The sequence below is a fragment of the Rhamphochromis longiceps genome, linkage group LG18, assembly GCF_057381845.1.
Source record: "Rhamphochromis longiceps isolate RC_006_pf linkage group LG18, R_longiceps_female_GT1.1, whole genome shotgun sequence".
Taxonomy (NCBI): domain Eukaryota; kingdom Metazoa; phylum Chordata; class Actinopteri; order Cichliformes; family Cichlidae; genus Rhamphochromis; species Rhamphochromis longiceps.
Window position 1 is genome coordinate 37,723,473 of NC_140574.1, and position 21,337 is coordinate 37,744,809.

The following is a 21,337-nucleotide window of genomic DNA, read 5'->3' on the forward strand; positions in this document are numbered from 1 at the left end:
AGCCCACACGTGCTCTGATCACTGAGGTAGAATATACAGGCTTCTGCTTGCTCTGCCTGCACGCTGTGCACGGAGCTCCTTCACCACAGTGACAGCTGCACCACCTTTCTTTGTGTCCACCTCAATTATAAAGTCGTATTTGTCCATCATTCCCAGTAAAGCATAAAGCTGCTCCTGCCCCGTGGGCAGCGAGGCTGCATTCAGGTGTAGAGCCACCCTCTGTGACACCGCCGCTGGGATCCGAGGAGGCCATCTGTGTTCAGCCAGGACTACAGTGACGTATGGAAACAGGCGCTCGACTGTGGACACAAAGACCTGGAGCAAAGAGAAGGACGACTATGAAACAGCCTAAAATGACACGTTTCCATCGTCTAACTGGATCGGCACTGGACATTGTTGGAGTGAACTTGAGCTTGGCTGACCAAGCCTGAGCAGCTAAAAAGCCTTCATGACGAACAGAGGATTGCATTTGCTTGGGGACCGTCTGACAAACATGCAGCTTATACAACTGTTCTCTCTGTGGGGGTGTGATAGTTTCCCAGCCAGGGTGGACCCTCGAGGAGGCTCCAACATTTACACCTGCTCGATTCTAGTTGGATGGATTTCCAGCCAGGTGTGTTAAACGTGACATGCGTCTGCTCTGTTCTTTATTAACGTATTGTCTGCAGACACTGCTTCGGGGGGATCAGATGTGCTTACTGCTGTGCTGTCGCTGCTCTGTAAGCCCTCCATGCTGATCCACACAGGCCTGTGGAGCTCGTCGGCCCCGTAGGCTGACTGCAGCAGGTTAAGAGAAGCCTCCAGCAGCTGCTGACTCTGGACCCTCAGGTAAATTCCCCAGGAGGTATCAGCAGCCTGCCCAAGGGTCTGAATAACATCCTGAGAACACACACATGATTGGCCTTAATAAAAATGTAACCTGGCTGGTGGTTGGCTGGTGATCTACAGATATACCTGCAGTGTGAGGAGCTCTGAGCTCCTTCCAGAACCTTCTACCAGAAGGACTCCAGGTCGACTGCTGTCAGAGGTCACACGAACGACCAGCATCCCGCTGCCCCCACCTGTTAGTGAAACAGAGTATCAGTGTGACTTTAAGGTGGTGCGACAGCAGCATGTGCAGGTTTACAGTTTGACATCATCAGGATGAACAGCTGATCTGTGACATGCTGCATTATCATGAGGTGATGAGGAGACCGCAGCTGTGAAGGGACGGACAGGCTGTGACCACGACTGATACTCAAAGGGCCAAATGTTAGCCGCACCTCTGCAGCAGTCACTTCCCCGTTGTCCAACACGCCGCCTCGGTCCACTGCGGCTTCAAACACTGATTTCTGATCAAGCAGCTGTGCTCTGTATTCTCTGCTCAGCACAGCTGTGAACACTTCTGGCGCTTTCATTTCTACCAAAACAACAGATAGTTTGCGTTTTTCACAATTGTTACTGTAACGGTCAAAATCCCAGGACATCAGCTTTTCTGCCACCAAGAGTCACTAAGAACATCATCCTGATGACCGATGTGAACGAAAGGTTCAGCTGCCACATGACTTCAGTGCATACAGCAAGTTCACTTTAAAAATACCTTGAGAAAAAACTCACGAGGGATCTCTGAATGCTTCGTGGCACAAATGAGGCAGTTTCTTGGTGTTTCTGGCGACAGTGCCCCGCTGTCATTCATGATGTTACCACCAGATGTCGCTAGCATATGTAAAGTACAACTTTGAGAGTGTGCTTTGCCCGGGCGTTTCAGTCTGGCCCGTTAAAATCAGGTTATAAACCCTGAGGTGTAAAACCTGCCTGAAAGCTGACGGAGCAGGGAGGCCCGGCCGGTGACGGGGAGCAAAGGCACAGCCAGGCGGTTCATGAGGTCTGAGCTGTAACCTGGGTGGAGAAACTCCATCAGATCTCCTCCAGGATAGAACCTCCTCACGCTGTCCTGCTTACCTGTGAACACACACAATGAACCAGGAAGAACTAAACAGAAGCAAACTCTTCATCTCAGAAGAAGCTTAAACAAATGCACACAATGAGCAGAAGGTTCAGTTTCCAATGATTTTTCATGTAGTTTTCTAATAATGTTTTTCTTTAGTCTTCAACAACAGTCAGAACTCACTGAAAACAAATCTGTTGATTTGAATAAATCACACACACACAATTATTATTTTACCCAAACATAGTCTGTGTAAGTCTGCTCCATATGAACGCTCCTCACCTACAGCCTGCTTAAATTCTGACAGCGTGGGTTCATATATGTCATAGTAGACTTGCCACGGGTGGGTGTTGTCACGGACAAACAGCAGGTCGCTGACGCTGGGGTTAACAGAGCCCTGCCACAAAGTCAGGCTGAACCTAGACACAAAACATGACAGTCAGTCTGTGGCGCTCATGGGCAGCGAGCAGCCCCCAGTTACTGGTTTGATTAGCAGATTTCCAGTCATTGCCATAGTAAACGTGGAAGTTATCTGTTACCGTGGTGACTGGTTGAGGAGCCAGCTCAGGTGCTGCCAGCCGCTGCGAACCAGCATGGCGTGGACTGGGAACGTCACCTAAGAGACGAAACGTTGACCAGTCAGCTCTGCCGTTCTCCGACACCTCAGAGCGTTCTCATCCCAGCACGCAACACACCGACGATTTGTCCCAGGCGTGTTGGGATGGGAGCGTGTTGAACTGGGACCACTGAAACCTGGATTCACACTTACCCTTTGAGGTACGTCTTTGATCATGTTGTACATTTCTTCCACCGTGGCTCTGGAGTAGGTTTCGTTTGTGAGCTGGTGAATATAGAGGACCTAAAGAAATAAAGCACATACAGCTGTTATTCAGTCAAAAATATAAACCATGTGTTTACCATCTCCACTGTGGAGGCCAGGCCTCCATCACTCTCCATGATGGGATGGCATGTTGCTGCAGGATGCTGTGGTAGCCATGCTGGGTCAGTGTGCCTTCAGTTTAAATAAATCTCCACCAGTGTCACCAGTAAAGCCCCCCACACCAGCAAACCATCAACCCCATGCTTCACAGTGGGAACCGTGCATGTAGAGACCATCGTTCACAAAGACACGGCGGGTGGAATCAAAGTTCTCCAATTTGGACTCATCTTGTGTTTCTTGGCCCAAACAAATCTCTGCTTGTTGCTTTTCCTTAGTCGTGGTTTCTCAGCAGCTATTTGACCATAAAGGCCTGATTTGTACAGTCTCTACTCTACTCAGATGTGTCTCTACTCTGTGTGGCATCTATCTGGGCTCTAATCTGAGCTGCTGTTAACTTGTGATTTCTGAGGCTGGTGACTCGGATGATTGTATCCTCAGCAGCAGAGGGACTCCTGGTCTTCCTTTCCTGGGGCGTCCTCATGTCAGACAGTTTCATCGTAGTCTTGATGGTTTTTCTGACTGCACTTGGGGACACATTCAAAGTTTCCGACTGACTGACCTTCAGCTCTTACAGTAATGATGGGCTGTTGTTTCTCTTTACTTAGCTCATTGGTTCTTGCCATAATATGAATTTCAACAGTTGTCAAATAGGTTGGTACACAGCTAACAGCCCTGACTTCTGCACAACACGACTGATGGTCCCAACACCACCAATGAACCCTGACAGGCTCACCTGTGAGGTGAAACCATCTCAGGTGACGACATCATGAAGCTGAGAGAAGGCCGCAGCTCTGTCAACAAAACAAAGGGCGGCTACTCACAGGACTCTAAATGTATTTTAGAGTTATCATTGTTTTCTTTGCTACATAATTCCATATATCTTGCTTTGATGTCTTCAGTATCTACAGTGTAGAAAGTAGTAGAAATAAAGAGAACCATGAAATGAGAAGGTGTCCAAACTCTTGATGGGTGATGCATGTCAACATTAATTCAACTGTCTTTAATTTTAGGGATCACAGGAACATAAAAGCTGTTTTGTCTACTTTAGCTCAAAGGATCTTTTTGAAGCTCAAAGTTCTTCTTCCAGCTTTGAATTCTCTCATAAATGTCAGTTCAGGATTCCTTGAGTCTCTTCCTGTTTCTGACAGGAACATTCCCAGAACCTCGTCACATGCCTGGTATAATGGTTCAATGGGGTTCTTACTGCGAGCGTGCCATACCTTCCACCCAGGAGACAAAGTCACATCTGGAAACTTGTCCTGAATGAGTTCCAAAAACCTGAAAAAAGAGGGAGACATAAACATGGACTGATTCTTACGTAGCACTTTCCTGCTCTCCCAAGTCTCCACACCACACTCACCCAGTCACTTTCTTCTAAGCTTTTTAGTGCTTCCTAACTACATTCGTGCTGAGATCGGAGAGCGACCTGGGGCTAGTATCATGCCCAGGGACACTTGGCATGCAGACTGGAGGATCCAGGGATCGAACCACCAACCTCCCGATCAGTCTTTAGATGTTAGACATTTTCCCTTCCTAATTCTGAACTCTGTCCAAGGGTCTGTGTCCGGTCTAGCTGGATTTCATACCTGCTTCCATTGACTGGAGCTACAAAGCTTGGGACGTTGGGGCCTCTGAGGATGTCTGCATTCAGCCACACAGGTCTGTTTATTCCCTTGTTGCTTTCCTTTTGTTTAAGCAGGTCCAGTGACAAACCCACTGATTCCAGAGCCTTAAAGTCCAACTTGATGCCTGCAAACGAACACGCCTTTAAAAACTGTGATCAGATGGACTTTCTGTGGAAACAGTTCTGATCTGTACCTTTTCCAGAAGCCAGTACAGCATCTGTTGCTTTCTTGGTTAGAGTTCCTCACAAACGTCCAGATGATTCTTCTAATGAGGCGTCGACCATGTTTGCAGCTCTTTGGAAGAAAACGTCGCCCTTTGCCATCCTTACTTTTCTTTGACTTCTTCAAATGCAGCTGAACTCCAGCTGGTATTTTCTTGGACTTTGCAGCTGTTTCTGGTCATCAGTTCATTCCTGCAAACCTCTGAAGCTGAACAACAATGATGCTGCATTGCTGGCTGATCCCAAAAGGTTGATTCTGTTCATCTGGACGTTTTCAGAAACGTTTGCTCACTGATCAGGTGACTTCTTCAGTCTCAGCTGACTGCAGCTTTACAACCTTACAAACAGCACATTTGCACAATGACTGAAAGCAGCAGCACCTGATATATATGATACTAATATAATACATATACATATATAATCCATACTAATGATGAAGGAACTGAGCTCACAGTCCATTGTTCATTCAGTGAACTACTCAGTTTATTTTGGGCCTCAGAAATGCTCACTCTGTTTGTACATCACTGTCAGCAATAGACTCATTCTGCTGTGTGGACAGGAACACATGTGACATCACTTCCTGTTTGTTTGTGACTGAAGAGGAAGAAGTTTACAAGGAATCATTTAGAAGAGTTTCAAACATCAACTGATTGAATCCATGAATCTGAAAACGTGTTTGTGAGTGAAAGAGACAGACATGTACAGACTGAACTATCTGTTCAACAGTCAGAGTGTTTCTGTAACAGGAGACACTCTTTACACTCCACTCAGCACAGGGACACTGAGCAACCAGGAGAGACCATAAACCCAGGATAAAGAGTTTGAGTGAATGTGGTGTTGAAGGTGTGGAGGTGGATCAGAGTGTCAGAGGAGACTCTGTAGAAGGACAGAGTGCCAGCAGGACAGTCCACATACACTGCTGCTCTGTTAGAGACAGAGGAGGAGGAGGAGGAAGAGGAGATGGATGTTTGTCTGTCATTGTGCCAGACAGACTGAGGACCATCATCAGAGCAGATCAGACTCCAGGACTGATCATTGAATCCAAACCAACAGTCAGCACTGCCTCCTTTCCTTCTGATGCTTCTGTAACTCACTGATATATAAACGTTTCCTCTCCACTCGACCTCCCAGTAACAGCGACCAGTCAGACCATCTCTACACAGCAGCTGAGGATAAACATCAAATCTGTCTGGATGATCAGGATATGACTGAACCTCCTCCACATGTGTCACCTTCCTGTTGTTGTCAGACAGTTGGAGCTTTGTGTTCACTGTGTTTGTGTCGATTGTGAGTTGACAGGAATCTGATGGAGAGAACAAACACAATCCAGCTGCAGTTATTGATCCATCATCTGTTCATTGATTGACACTTTGATGATGACTCCTGACATGATGAAGATGGTTGAATGTGTGCTGCTTTGTTTTCATGAATCCCATTAAAAACACACTTACACTTCCTCAGACCTGGTCTCAACCATCGGACTCCAGCAGGCTCCACCCTGAAAGGAGGAGGGGGGTCAGAGCAGCACAGTCAGCATGCACACATGGACATTACATGGCTCTCACACACACACTGTTACACACTGAGCTCAAAGCTCGGCTCCACTGTTTTATTCAAAGAAATCTACATTTATTTATCAGCACATTTAAAAACAGCTTGAGCCAAAGTGCTGCACAGAGTAGAGAGAAAATAGGAAACATACACAGTAATGACTATAAAGACTGGTCAGGATTGAAAGCTACAGAGTACAAATGTGTTTCCAACCGGCTTTTAAAAATGTCCAGTGTTGGTGACGACCTGATGTGAAGGGCGACTGTTCCAGAGTTTGGCTGCAGCCATCGATAAAGCTCACCTCTGTTTTTACGTCTAGTTCTGGTCAGAAGCTGCTTATCTGCAGACCTGAGGGCTCCACTTGGATTCTTTTGTTAAAGAGAGATAAGATGGAGCCAATCCATTCACAGATTTAAAGACAACCAGATCTGGAAGTGGATTCTACCACGTACTGGTAACCAGTGGAAACAGCTGGAAAAAGCTGGTGATGGGTCGTCTAGCACAGACCCACCGCTGGAACCAGACAATTGATGAGGGAGAGAACTGTGACAGCGCCGTTCCTTCACTTGACCTCAGTCGCTCTCGTCTGCTCCCTCGTAACACTGCTCTTTATTGAGCTTACATGAATATGCACAAGTTCATTATGACGTCTTACACAGGTATGAACAAAGAGTACCAGTCTGTGCATAGCGTGTGTGTCTGTGTGTGTTCCAGATGTGACCCTGTGACCCCAAAGCTGGTGCTAAGAGTCCAGCGGTCCCCCTAACAAAGGGCTCTTATACTTAACCAGACACAGAGCAGGTGTTCTCCTAAACCATAAATCAGTAAGAGAAGGTACGACCTCTCTCATGACCTTAAGGTGTGTGTGCATGCCAGAGCACTCTGGAAGGCACACAGAGTCTTTACAGACTACTGAGGCTACGTCCACACGTACACGGGTATTTTTAAAAACGGAGATTTTCCGTTTTCGTTTTAAAAAATAATCCCGTCCACACATAAAGGCAGAAATGAAGGAAAACGCTGCCAGGAACATGCCAAAGCAGCAGGTGGCGCTATATTCCTAACCTGTAGAAATGTTGGCCAATCAGAAGTCTAGAAGCCTTGGTGGGAAAAAGTAAACAAAGCTGGGGCATAGAAGCAGAACCGAGTCGTATGTGTGGAGGGACAGTAACTGTGTGTATATGTAAGCATGTAAACACTGCAGAGAGTAGAATTAACAGTAACAGTATTGTAGAAATTCATTTCACCCAAACAATAACGTGGCGCACAGTGTGACGTCAAAAAAGGCGCACACCTTTGACGCTGCGTTTTCTGCGTTTTCTCCGTTTTTCTCGTCCACACGTAAATGCAAAAACTGAGTTTTTGAAAATATCCACCCTGGTGGATATTTTTGGTGGATAGCTAATAACAGCAGTCTATTTAGCAGTAGCTGCTCACGTTGTTATAAAGTAAAGGAAAACGATATGAGCATTAGGTTCTAATGCGTATCTGCCTTGAATTAGACGTAGGTGCTAATGGCAGCCTACTTAGCATTAGCAGCTCAGATTGTTGTAATGCTAGGGTAAGCATTACAACAATGTTGTAATGCTTACCCTAGCATTACAACATTGTTGTAATGTTAGCATTAGCCGTTCACATTGTTAAAAAGTAAGTGTTAACATTAGTGCATAATGCTAATTCGCATCAAATTAGCGTTAGTTAATAACGGCAGCCTATTTAGCATTAGCAGATAATGTTGACCTTGGCCCACTGGAAAAGTTAACAACTAAAGATTTAGGAGTGTTTCTCGATAGCTCTTTCTCATTTGAGAAACAAATAAATTCTGTTATTAAAACCAGCTGTAAGGTTTATATTGTTGATTGTCATTTATGCTTAGAAATATTTACTCATATATGCTTAGAGTTCTATAATCGATTGCATAATGATAGAGGTTTGATCCTTAGGCTACGTCCACACGTACCCGGGTATTTTTGAAAACGCAGATTTTTCTATGCGTTTGCACCTTTCGTCCACACTTAAATGGCGTTTTTGGTCACTGAAATTGGTTCGTCACTGAGATTTTTAAAAACTTAAGTTACAAAATGTTGTCTCTGTCCAAATATTTATGGACCTAACTGTAGGTCTACTTTTAAGGAAACTCTCAACATGACTTATCAGTTATCATTAATGTTCCTGCAAACAGACTCCTTGGAGACCCCCTACATAAATATCCACGTACTATCCAGCTAGACTAGTGTGTCTGTCCCTGAAAATATTCCTGCATGTGTGATTGTTCATGTCTCATCTGCAGGAAACAAACAGGAAGTGAGTGAAGGACACAGGAAATGTTTCCAGCTTGTCCTCCTCTATCAGACATTCTCTCCATACCTGAGAGTGTCCAGTCTCCAGCCTGGATCCTTCAGTCCAGACGACAACAGCTTCATTCCTGAGTCACCTGGATGATTGTAGCTCAGATCCAGCTTTCTCAGATGGGAGGGGTTGGAGCTCAGAGCTGAGGCCAGAGAAGTACAGCCTTTCTCTGTGATCAGACAGCCTGACAGACTGCAGACACACAAAACAACAATCTATCTTTTAAAGATCATTTTCTGTTTGTCACAATAACATCTATCCATTTACATCCATTCAATGTAACTTTATTTAAAAGTGACAATTCCCAACAGACAACAACAGTCGTCTGAAGCTGTTTAACAGTGTAAGGCCTCCAATATTAGAGAGAAAGCCCCAAAAACCAGACAATCCACTGTGTGCAGCACTTGGTGATGGTGGGAAGGAAGAACTCCCTTTGACACAACGATCCTCCCAGTGAAAACAGGCTCCTGGAGGAGAATCTATCAATCAATCTTTATTTATAAAGCACTTTTCATACAAAGATATAGCACAAAGTGCTTTACATGGTTAAAAGCGCCCCCCCGCCCTCCAACTCACTCCCCACACTCTCATTAACATAAACGATCATGGATACATATCCCCCCCCCCCCCCACACACACACACACACACACACACACACACACACACACACACACACACAAAGAGTAAAATTGGGCTGGGCACACATGAGCCAGGTGAGGAAACACTATCACAGGGAGCCGGTTACAGACTGCAGCCTCCAGGCTGGGCACACAGCATATAATATAAATAGAATAACAGGATAGAATAAATAAGCATAAAATAAATAAATGTTAAGTAAAAGCTAAATTAAAAAGGTAGGTCTTGAGCCTGTTCTTAAAAACATGTACGTTCTCTGCGGCCCTGAGCTCCTCCGGCAGGCTGTTCCACAGACGAGGACCATACCACTGAAAAGCTGCCTCTCCGTGAGTATGTGTCCTGACTTTAGGGACAATCAAAAGGCCAGCACCAGAGGACCTCAGGGTCCGCGAGGGTTCGTATGGTAAAAGCAGATCTGAGAGATAAGAAGGCCCAAGACCATTAAGACATTTAAAAACCAATAAAAGAACTTTAAAATCGATCCTGAAACACACGGGGAGCCAGTGCAGCGATTCTAAAACCGGTGTAATGTGGGCCCGCCCTCTGGTCTCCGTCAGCACACGAGCTGCCGAGTTTTGTAAAAGTTGTAAAGGTGAAATATTCTTCTTAGGAAGACCAGAGAGCAGGGCAGTAATCAATGCGACTGGTAATAAAAGCATGCATCAGCATCTCCGTGTTGGCCCGAGAGAGAATAGGGCGGACTCTGGCTATATTTTTTAGATGATAAAATCCAATTTTGGTTACATGTTTAACATGTGGGATAAAACCAAGCTCAGAGTCAAAAATAACACCCAGGTTTTGCACTTGTAGCGAAGGACATAGTGAAAATGCCTGTAATTTAGACAAGAGTTTCTCTCTCTGAGCCTCAGGACCGACGATTAAAACTTCAGTTTTGTCCTGGTTAAGCTGTAAAAAGTTTTCTGCCATCCAAGATCTTATATCCAAGACACAGTTAAAAAGGGCATCCATTGGTCTGGTGTCATCAGGAGACACGGAGATGTACAGCTGCGTGTCATCAGCGTAACTGTGGAAGTTCACTCCATGCCTCCTGATGACACTGCCGAGAGGCAACATATACAAATTAAAAAGTACAGGGCCTAAAACCGACCCTTGAGGCACACCACATGTCATTTTATGGATCTTAGAGGAGCATGTATCCATACTCACCATAAAAGTTCTGTCAGAGAGATAGGAAGTGAACCAGTTGTGTACAGCACCAGAGAGACCCACCATGTGTTTTAGTCTGTTTAAAAGAATAGCGTGGTCTACTGTATCAAAGGCTGCGCTTAGATCCAGCAGCACCAGCACTGAGAGCTTTTGGGCGTCCCAGTTACATCTAAGATCATTTAAAACCTTTAGGAGAGCCGTCTCTGTGCTGTGGTTCACCCTAAATCCAGACTGGAATATCTCCAGGATCTGTCTATCAGGGACAAACAGAGACTGCAGCGTGTTGTGCGCTCTGCTGAGAAGGTGATTGGCTGCAGACTCCCATCTCTGCAGGACCTGTACACCTCCAGGACACTGCGGCGTGCAGCCCGGATCTCAGCTGACCCTTCTCACCCTGGACACAGTCTGTTTGACCTGCTCCCCTCAGGCAGGAGGCTCCGGTCCATTCGCACCAGAACCTCTCGCCACAAGAACAGTTTCTTCCCCTCTGCTGTTGGACACATGAACAATAACCACATGACTGTCCCCGCCACTAACACATGACCCTACGCTGTGTCACTGCATCATTTCATGTTTGGCACTGATCACCACCTGCACTCATGTATATATCTTTCCACGTAGCACTCTTAATTCTTATTCTCATGTATATCTCATGCACATATCTTTCTTTCTACATAGCACTTTAATTCTTATTGTCTGCACTGAAGCACCGCAGCAATTTCCTAATGTTGTAAACCTCAACATCTGGCAATAAACCCATTCTGATTCTGATTCTGATTCTATCATTGAGAAAATCAGTAATCTGAGTAAAAACAAGTTTTTCTAAGATTTTATTTAAAAATGGTGAGTTGGATACAGGTCTGTAGTTATTAAAATCATTACAATCCAAATTGCTCTTCTTCAGAAGGGGCCTCACCACCGCCGTTTTAAAGGCAGCAGGGAAGACACCCAACTGAAGAGAACAAAGCTCAGCTTCAAAAAAATCTACCATGACTGGTTGCAGGGTGAGGGGAAAGAGAAGAGATGAGCTCAGAGAGACACAAAAGTTAAGGACATGCAGTCGTGACATATAAAAGCATCAGGAGTGAAAAGAGGGGAGTGGAGAAGAAAGCAGAGCATCATCAACAGCCTGAGCCTATAGCAGCATAACTAAGGGATGGTTCAGGGTCACCTGATCCAGCTCGAACTATAAGCTTTATCAAAAAGGAAAGTTTGAAGCTGATCTTCAAAGTAGAGGGTGTCTGTCTCCTGAACTCAAACTGGGAGCTGCTTCCACACCAAGTCCAACATAGCTAGGCTGAGTCGTTAGATTAGTCCAAAGTAAAGTCAGAAAGTCACTATTTGTGTCACATTTTAGTGGAAATGTACAACAACTGTCCAAAAGTTATTTCTAAATCTGATATTAAACAGTTTAAATGGTGAAAAAAGCTGTAAAGAAAACAGAGTCAATAAAAGCCTCTTTACAGGGTCACCAGTTTAAAACTCAGACATTTAAACTGGTGATTCTCCTTCTCTGCTCCATTTCCTCTCTAGACTTCCTGTTCCTAGGAGGGATTTGATTGGCTGAACGTCCTTTTAGCCTTTCTTTAGTTCTTTGGGTGCTAATCAAAGAGGTAAACACACGCGTCATGTGACGTGACATAAGGAGCGCTCTGATTGGTTGGGATTGACAAACTATGGTGCTGTTTGCAAGCTTAGCTTTGCAGAGGCAAGAAAATCTCTTGGGATGCTCCACAGTGACGTTTCCACACTTTGGAGCTTCTGAAGTGCAGATGTTTGGAAACGCTGCTCCAACGTGTGGTTCAAACACTCAGATCACGTGACCTCAGCTGCCACAGGTGGCATACCTGCTGCTTCCATGTTAGCATGTTAGCTCCAACAGGTGGTCAGTGTGAGAGCAGAAGATGATATCAGTGACATCCAAACAAGGAAGGAAGAGACTGTTGAAGGCAGCGAGCTGTGACTGCTGTGAACAGTGTCCTCACACTATTTTCTCCCTGTGTCAACATACATGAGGCTGCTTCAGCTGCAACACACCACAAACACCTTTATACAACTAAATATACTGAGAGCACACTGCTGTGGTTGCTGTGGTAACATCCATATATCCAGCTGTTTGGGGCCGAGTCTGCTTCCTCATCCTTGGTTCAACCCTCAAAGTCTGATGCGTTTTTTTGTGATTTGGTTTTATTTGTTGTTCTATACACTGTGAAACAAAGCTAGAAGCCCCTGTGGTTCAGCGGGGGACTCAAACCCAGGACCCAACCTGCTCCAACAACAGTCAGAGGATTTTATTAAGTCTCATTTTCTGTTCATTAGGAAAACATCAATAATGAAGAGCACATGTTTATAGAGGCACATTCAGACCAATGACAACAGTCCACTGACCTCCACCTTTTTAAATGTGAGTAAACACATCATGGTTCTGGTGCTGACGTGGTATCAGGGACAGGTGATGATTTTGAACTCAGTCTGAGGTTTGATTACATTGAACCTGCACTGCTTTCTCCTGTTTATGACACATTTATACCCAAAGTCTCAGCTGGATAACAAAGAACGAGGAGAAACACATTTGTTGAGAGAATTGTTAACAAATGTGGTGAGAGTGTTGTAATAGTTACAGACAGAACTATGATTTATTTATTTAAATGCATTCCAGGACGTTTTTTACTCACGTTATGTCGCTTCCACGATGTTATTTTTCTCTCCTACAACGTACGTTACAATTACATTAGCATGACCATTTATCCAAATTAGGCGATGACGTCATTCAGCGACTTCCAGCAACTTTTAGGACAGCCAATAGCAATTTTCCTTACTGAGGAGTTGGCAACACTGCTAGGAGCAGTGGGTGGATGGCAGCATCATCATGAAGGATCAGTGAGAATAAATCATCATCCACAAAGAAAACCAGTCTGAGTGTCTGACGCTCTTGTTAGAAAGACGCAGTCGCAGCTTGTGGGTGCAGTTAGCTGGTTTGCTAGTTAGCTGGTTTGCTAGTTAGCTGGGAGCTAACTCACTCGAACATTTAATGCTAAACTGTCTAAATTGTGTGAGCAGCATTCATTGCTGCTCTGTGTTACTCTCCAGCCTCTCTTTAACTTATTCCTCTCAGTTTTTTTCCTCCTTACAAACTAGAAAACCTTCTTTTTCAGCTTCTCCTCCACACTCAAGCTGTGGCTAAGGTGCTACCAGCACGCATGCTCGGTGTGTCCAAATTCATGGGCTGCTTCCTCCTGAGCCGCATTTGTAGACCGATAACGTCACAGCGACGCGCCGAAGGCTGTCCAAATTCGTGGACTCCTCCGAATGCAGCCGACAAATGCGTCCTCCTTTTCCCCGAATTTGAAGGATGGGTCGGGTGTGTCCTTCGTGGCCCACCATATCCCAGAATTCATATTGCGGCCCAGCCAAACTCCAGTTTCTGGTAATGGCGACCGCTACTAAGATTTAAATTTACTCTTATTAATCTTTCTGGGTCACAAAACTTTTAACATATTTTCAGGCGAGAAAGTAGCTGTGTAAACATCAAATATCTGCTCGGTTTATCAAGATATCGCATATTTGCAAAAGTGCTTCGACGTTTTCGGAGACGTCTGCTACCCACCAGCTCGACAGCTAGCCGGGAGCTCGAGGGTCACTGATGCGGCCGAGAACGGCACAACTCCCGGCACATCATTTTCAGATCACCGCAGACTTTCGCTAATCAGGTTAAAAGTAATATATAAGTCACTTAGACAACCTAAAAATGTCATTGTTTGGCTTTTTCAGTGTTTTATTTGTTCGTGAGTAAATCGGTTTGGCTGAGATTAAAGTTATCAGATTAGATAAAATAAAACTATGAATCCCCCGGGTGGGTTCCTCCTTGGTTTTTACACAACTGAATAAACGTCAAACAGAAAACTGATTAAACAGACGTGTGAGATGGTCAACAATTTACACCAGTGTCCTGTTATATTTTAGATAGCAAGGAGCAGACGGCCGAGTTTATTAAACTCCACCGAGACAGCAGTGACGCTAATCAGAACTAGACCGTCCAATTTCACGGCCGTTTACTTCCGGCCTACCCGACCTTCTGAGGACCCGGCCCACGTAGACCGCGAAGGCCGGGTGCTCAGGAGGAAGCAGCCCATGAATTTGGACACGACCACAGTCTTTCTCACTCAACAGTTACACTCGTCACCCAGACTAACACCACTCCACATGTTCACAACTAGGAGGCGCTAAAAGACCACATACAGTGAGATTATCAATAAATGTCTGCTGTGTCTGACAGTGACTTGAGTTTTTACTAACTGGCTACATGAGCAGGATTAGCTGCAGTGCTATCTTTGTAAAAGAGACTCAGCATTAGAACCAAACAGAAACATTTCTACTTTTTCTGCAGCACCAGCTGGATGCGTGGAGCCTAAACTCCAGTGACAATGAGACACATACAGTGTGACTGCTGTGACTTTACAGCTGGGCCTCATTCACTGACATTAGTCAGATATGACTGACTCTAGGGTTGCAAAATTCCCGGAATTTTCAAAGATGGAAACTTTCCATGGGAATAAACGGGAATTAACGGGAATTTATGGGAATAAACTGGGAATTTTCAAAATTGAAGGTTGGCTCTTCTTAGGGAACTTAAATATAGTTGAGCAAAGTATATTTTAGCATAATATTGACAAAAACAAACAAATGCAATTCAAATACACTTGAATATCCATGCCATTCCTTAATCACATGTACAGAGCACATGCTTGCTGCATGGCTATTGAGACCACCTACTGGCACTGTGCATGCCTCCATCACATGTACACATGGACCACACTTTTGAGCCTGAAGGACAAAGAGTATTGAAGGCACACATTTGAGCCTGTGGACTTAACAAGTGAGGTAAGTTTTGATGATATTATGGGAAAATATATTCATTAAATGTTTAAATTGTGAATATCACATAAAATGTATTAATCCTATAGATAGCAATCTGATAAGATGCTAAATAAAATGCTAGCATCTGTTAGATGCTAAATAAGCCATAGCTAGTATAACATAAAGAAGATGCTAGCTTCCTCATTTGGCTGTTTTGTTTTGAAGATCATTCCAGTTGTTTAGCTAGCCTTACTATTTATATCTGTTTATTATCATATTGCAATTGTATTATTACGATCTCTTGCATTGCATTAGCATTTTTACAAGCTCTTGTTTTATTTTACAGAAAAATGCCACATGCGCTATCTGATGTGTGGAGACATTTTACACCAGCTAATGTGCAAGGGAAACCTGTATATATGTGTAAATATTGTGATAAGACGTACGTGAAGAATGCCACAAAAATGCAGCAGCACATTGCAAAGTGCAAAAAAATTCCTCAAGGCCCAACACATGCAGCAGCCAGGAGTTCCACTCAAGGGGAAAATGAATCTGTTTCAGCTGTATCAGAGTCAGATACCCACTCATCAGCTCCTGGTCCCTCTGGCATCAGAGGATTCTTTGATTTTATGGATGACACTAGCCAGAAAAACGCAGATGAGTGTTTCGCTCGTGCAATCTATGCAACTGGCTCACCCCTGATGCTGACATCCAATGTGTACTGGAAGAGATTTTTGAATGCTCTCCGACCAGCATACATTCCCCCAACCAGACATGCATTGTCTACTCATCTACTGGATGAAGAGTTCAGTCGAGTTCAAGCAAAGGTGAAACAGACCATTGACCAAGCTGACTGTATTTCAGTCATCACTGATGGATGGTCCAATATCAGGGGACAAGGAATTATTAACTACATAATCACCACTCCTCAGCCTGTGTTCTACAAGAGTGTAGACACAAAGGAAAACGGACACACAGGCCAATACATTGCAGATGAGCTAAAAGTGATCATCAATGACCTTGGACCAGATAAAGTTTTTGCACTGGTCACTGACAACGCAGCCAACATGAAGGTTGCCTGGGCACATGTGGAGGAGACCTACCCACATATAACTACTATTGGCTGTGCAGCCCATACACTAAATCTTCTCCTAAAAGACATAATGGCACTAAAAACAATGGACACTCTGAATAAGAGAGTGAAGCAAGTTCTGAAATATGTTAAAGGCAAACAAGTAACTTCCGCTACATTTCTGTCAAAGCAAAAGGAAAAGAACAAGAGTACTACACTGAAGCTTCCCAGCATAACGCGATGGGGTGGTGTTGTTATCATGTTTGACAGCCTTCTGGAGGGAAAGGAGTCTCTGCAAGAGATGGCCATATCCCAGTCTGTAGGCATCGACAGCGACATCAAGAAGGTCATCTTGGATGATGTGTTCTGGGAAAGAGTATCTAGCAGCAGGAAAATCCTCAAACCTATTGCAGCAGCAATAGCGAAGATAGAGGGGGATGGTGCCATCTTGTCAGATGTCCAGTGCCTTTTTGCAGAACTCAAAGAAGAAATCCAGACAATTCTGCCCACTTCCCTACTACTGAAAGCAGAGGAAACGGCTGTGGTCAAGTCATTGGAACAGCGGAGGGAGTTCTGCATGAAGCCAGTGCATGCAACAGCATACATGCTGGACCCCAAATATGACAAGGGCATACTTTCTGGGGAAGAGATCAACGGTGCCTATGCGGTCATTACAGCCATGTCTGACCACCTGGGTCTCGATAAAGGCAAACTTCTAGGCAGTTTGGCAAAGTATCGAACAAAGCAAGGCCTTTGGAAAGGGGATGGAATATGGCAGTCATGCCAGCACATATCTGCAGCCACCTGGTGGAAGGGACTATGTGAATCTGAGGCCCTTGCACCTGTAGCCTCCATCCTCCTCCAAATCCCACCATCATCAGCCGCCTCCGAGTGCAACTGGTCACTGTTTGGCAACACCCACACAAAGGTTCGCAACAGGCTCACAAATGTGAGAGTGGAAAAGCTGGTCGGCATTCGGGCAAACCTACGGCTCTTTGAGCCTGACACAGAGCCATCCTCAACAAGGCTGGAAAGTGACACTGAAGAGGAAGACTCAGAGTTGGATGCTGAGGAAGTGGACATGTTGTTGGATGATGATGAGGTCCAGGAAGAGTCTATTGACTGAGCAAAAATGAGAAAAGAGGATTGCTTGAAGGAAGATTTGCATGTTTAATGGGACGTTTTGGAGGATAAGTGGCATTTTTCATTTAACCTTTTGAATGGGACTTTGTGGAGATTTTTGGACAGGGGGCATTTTTGAATGAGCGGGGTTAGGGGATGGTAATATTGAACTCAACATTTCTGTTTTTATTCATCCATGAAACAAGTTATTGAAACGTGTTCTATTCTACTGTACTTACAAATAAATCTGTTGAAATATCTGTTGAAAACATTTTGCATGGAGGTTTTCTTATGATTTCTGTTTATATTTATGCTTGGAAATAATATATTCCCAGTTAGTTCTCCTAAATTCCCATTAATTTCCATAATTCCCATTATTTCCATGGAAAGTTTCCAATATGGAATATTTCCAAAATTCCCAAGCTTAACTTACCATGGAAATTTACCAGAAACTTTTTGGAAATTTACCGGAAATTTTCCACCCCTTTGCAACCCTAACTGACTCTATATCACACTTAAAGCTTCCTGTAAATGAAAGAATCAGTGAAAACGAGGCACTTCAGTTGATTTTAAACAAAAACTCTGAACATAACCTGATCCAGACCAGGTTATTGGTTCAGCATCAGTAACCATGGTGATGTAGCCAGGTAAACACAGAGACAGACAATTTATGCTCACAATCACACATCTCCAGTTAACCTTGCATGCATGTTCTTGGACTGTGGGAGGAAGAGTACCTGAAGACAACCCACATAGACCACACTATCACCCCTATTTACAGAATTATAATCTAATTAGATGATAAAGTAATAAATTATTTGGTATTTTAATAAAAATACATTTTAGCAATAGTTTATAAGTCAACAATTATAGTTTTAAAAAAAGTGACAAATCAAACAGTCAATAAATCTTCTACAGCTGAAACTAATGTAGACAATGTCGGGGGAGGAAGTAAAAGTAAAAACCAGAGACGATAACTACCAAAATAAAACGGGAAGTGAATAACATTCAAGCTCACTTTAAGCTCAACAGTCAAATTCAGTTTTATATTAATCTATTGTTTTGAATTTTTGTTTACATTTTATGTTTAAGTGAGGCAATGAGTCATATCACTATGACCAAATATATATTTCATCTTTTCAGTCAGAAATAATCAATTGATCATATTTTTATTACTAAAATTTTCTGAAAATCAAATTCTGATATCTGAACAAACAGCTCTGTAAAAACCTTCAGAATACAGGAATCGAACTAGAAGGTTTGGTGGATGAAGCACTGCTAAAATAAAGAATTTGGACTCAGAGGAGCAGATGGGACATTTCATTGCAAATGAAAGACAGAAAGTGAACAAATATCACTAAAAACCCCAGACGCTAATTTCTACATTAAGACTTTTTTCAAATCAATTGACTGTTTATGCAGTAATAGAAATCAGGTTTAACATGATCATCGGTGGAACATTTTAAATCCTGACCTGAGAGTTTCCATTTTACAGCGTGGACTCTTCACTCCAGCAGACAGAAACTTCACTCCTGAATCCTGCAGGTCAGAGTTACTCAGGTCCAGCTGTCTCAGACTAGAGGACTGGGAGCTGAGAGCTGAGGACAGCGCTTCATAGCCTCTCTCTGAGAGCTTACAGTGACTCAGTCTGAAAAATGACACATAAACATTAAACACTGTTATTAAATTGCAATGAGGGTGCACTAAAGAGTTTTTAGATTTTTTGCAATAAATCCTGTTTATTGCAACACTAGGTCAACACTAGGGCTGCACAATTAATCGTTAGAAAATCGCGATCTCGATTCATACTTGTGTGCGATCTCATTTCCAAATGACAACGATTTAAAAAAAAAAAAAAAAAGACGACGATTGTACCGCGTTTTGATCCGGGACGTACTCTGCATGAAAACAAGCGCTCACTCTTCCTGCTCAACAAATGATAAGGGCGGAGCCTTATACCACGTGATACAGAAGCTGTGCCGTGTGATGCTAAAATTAGCAGGAAAAAACAACGGAGAGCACGTCAGGGATGACGAGAAAGTGACAGGAGAAAATCCATCCCGGTCAACCACCCAAACACCAATAACGGGAACCTTATACAGCGCTTCCCTTTACCCGTCGAACTCGCGCAGGCACAAAGAAACTACGGAGGCTATTACTTATCACCTGACCAAAGATATGGCTCCATCAACACTGTGCAAAACGAGGGATTTAGGAAAACGATCAACACCCTAGACAAACGCTACACAGTGCCGTCCCGCAACTATTTTTCTATTGTTGCACTACCTGCTCTGTACACGCAGCGTCGAGCAACGGTGGAGACGGAATTTCAAGCAGTACAACATTTTGTTGTTTTTATGTTTATTTATTGTTTTTATGTTCAGTCTCAACTGTTACGAAGTTGATGTGCAGTTAATAAGTGCAATAAATATTTATACTGGAAAAGAGAATCGTGAGAGAATCGTGATCTCAATTCTAAGCCAAAAAATCGTGATTCTCATTTTATGCAAAATCATGCAGCCCTAGTCAACACTAAGAGATGACACTAACATAAAACTATTACAGAAGTTTAACTGACTTTTTTCCCCATTTAGTGGCTTCTTATTGGTTAATTCTGTCAATTCATGAAAAGCACAACATAACTTGATCTCACCTCAGAGTATTCAGTTTACAGTGTGGACTTCTCAGTCCTGCAGAAAGAAACTCCACTGCTGGATCCTGCAGGTTGTTGTTACTTAAGTCCAGCTCTCTCAGTGTAGAAGACTGGGAGCTGAGAACTGAGGACAGAGCTTCATACCCTCTTTCAGAGAGACCAGGGACACTCAGCCTAAAAAACAAAAACAAAATAAAGACATAATCTGAAAAATTGTCATTTGATAACAAACTGTTTGTGATTAATTTAAATCACTTCTTGTGTTGAACCTTTGAAAGAAAGACAAATGTCAGTGTGCATTACTATTTATGGCTAAAAAACGTTTTAGTTTAAAAATGTTCCCTGTGTAAATATAAAGACCTGGAACTTGTTCATTAAATGCTAAACAAAAACAAGTGATGACTCATTCTGTGAACAGGTGACAGTAGGGCTGCACGATTTTGCATAAAATGAGAATCACGATTTTTTGGCTTAGAATTGAGATCACGATTCTCTCACGATTTTCTTTTCCAGTATAAATATTTATTGCTAGGGATGGGTACCGGTGTCCGGTGCCATGATGGCACCGGTTCTGACATAAACGGTAGTAACCAGACCGAAAAGCAGCGCACATTTCGGTGCTTTATTTCGGTGCTTCTTTTTCCTGAGCTGTGATACACTTCTAGCCAATCATTTTACGTTTCCGAGGATAGTAGGCGGGGCCGGGTACGTACGTTCTGTTAGAGCAGAGCTACAGATTAAAAATGTCCAAGGCGAAGCGGTCAAAGTCTGGCTGTACTTCACAGCAAAATATGCAAACTCAGCAGCAACAAGTGCTTTAAGCTGATACTGTGATACTGTCAAAGGAGGTAACACCTCGAATCCGATGAAACACCTGGCGACGCATAGCGTTTTTTTTAAAAGCCAAGAAATGCGCCGTATTTGATAGCTTGCTGCGAGACCTCACACCGAGCGCATCTACTGCGGGTGTGGTGCCTGTTATCGACCCGGAGTTAGAACATCCCCCAAAAACCCGAAGAGGAGAGTCCTGGCCCCTAGCCCTGCCAGTGTAGCAGAAATGATGAGGATGATGATGCAGCAGCAGCCGTTCTTCTCTGCGTGAGTAGCTTAATGTTGTTCGTGTGTAATTTACGTTGAGTAGGCTAACCACGTTATTATATTAATGCATGTAAGGTGAACTAGCAAACATCATCATAGCTACAGTGGGGCAAAAAAG

The 21,337-nt window shown here is 43.7% G+C and overlaps 2 protein-coding genes across 9 annotated transcripts in view; both read right to left on the reverse strand.

Moving 5' to 3' along the window:
* On the reverse strand, positions 1 to 4,776 carry LOC146648884 (protein FAM151A-like). The gene is made up of 10 exons (XM_085388223.1): positions 4,743 to 4,776; positions 4,454 to 4,616; positions 4,088 to 4,145; positions 2,697 to 2,786; positions 2,467 to 2,543; positions 2,210 to 2,346; positions 1,795 to 1,941; positions 955 to 1,061; positions 700 to 879; positions 1 to 315 (listed from the first exon to the last, which is right to left on the reverse strand). Exons 1-10 carry the CDS (start codon positions 4,774 to 4,776, stop codon positions 19 to 21), a joined length of 1,290 nt encoding a protein of 429 aa, XP_085244349.1. The 3' UTR covers positions 1 to 18.
* LOC146648885 (stonustoxin subunit beta-like) overlaps positions 4,718 to 21,337 on the reverse strand; it is a 25,237-nt gene continuing 8,617 nt past the window's right edge. For 5 of the 8 annotated variants that reach the window (XM_085388244.1, XM_085388245.1, XM_085388241.1 and 2 more), the window contains 5 exons: positions 20,122 to 20,295; positions 18,943 to 19,116; positions 8,632 to 8,805; positions 6,165 to 6,211; positions 4,718 to 6,016 (listed from right to left, as the gene is read on the reverse strand). In XM_085388244.1, the coding sequence (XP_085244370.1) occupies positions 5,481 to 6,016; positions 6,165 to 6,211; positions 8,632 to 8,805; positions 18,943 to 19,116; positions 20,122 to 20,295 (1,105 nt within the window). In that variant the 3' untranslated portion in view covers positions 4,718 to 5,480. Of the gene's footprint in view, positions 6,017 to 6,164; positions 6,212 to 8,631; positions 8,806 to 13,092; positions 14,364 to 18,942; positions 19,117 to 20,121; positions 20,296 to 21,337 lie in introns of those variants that run through there. The other 3 variants (XM_085388246.1, XM_085388249.1, XM_085388248.1) reach the window with 3 other exon arrangements.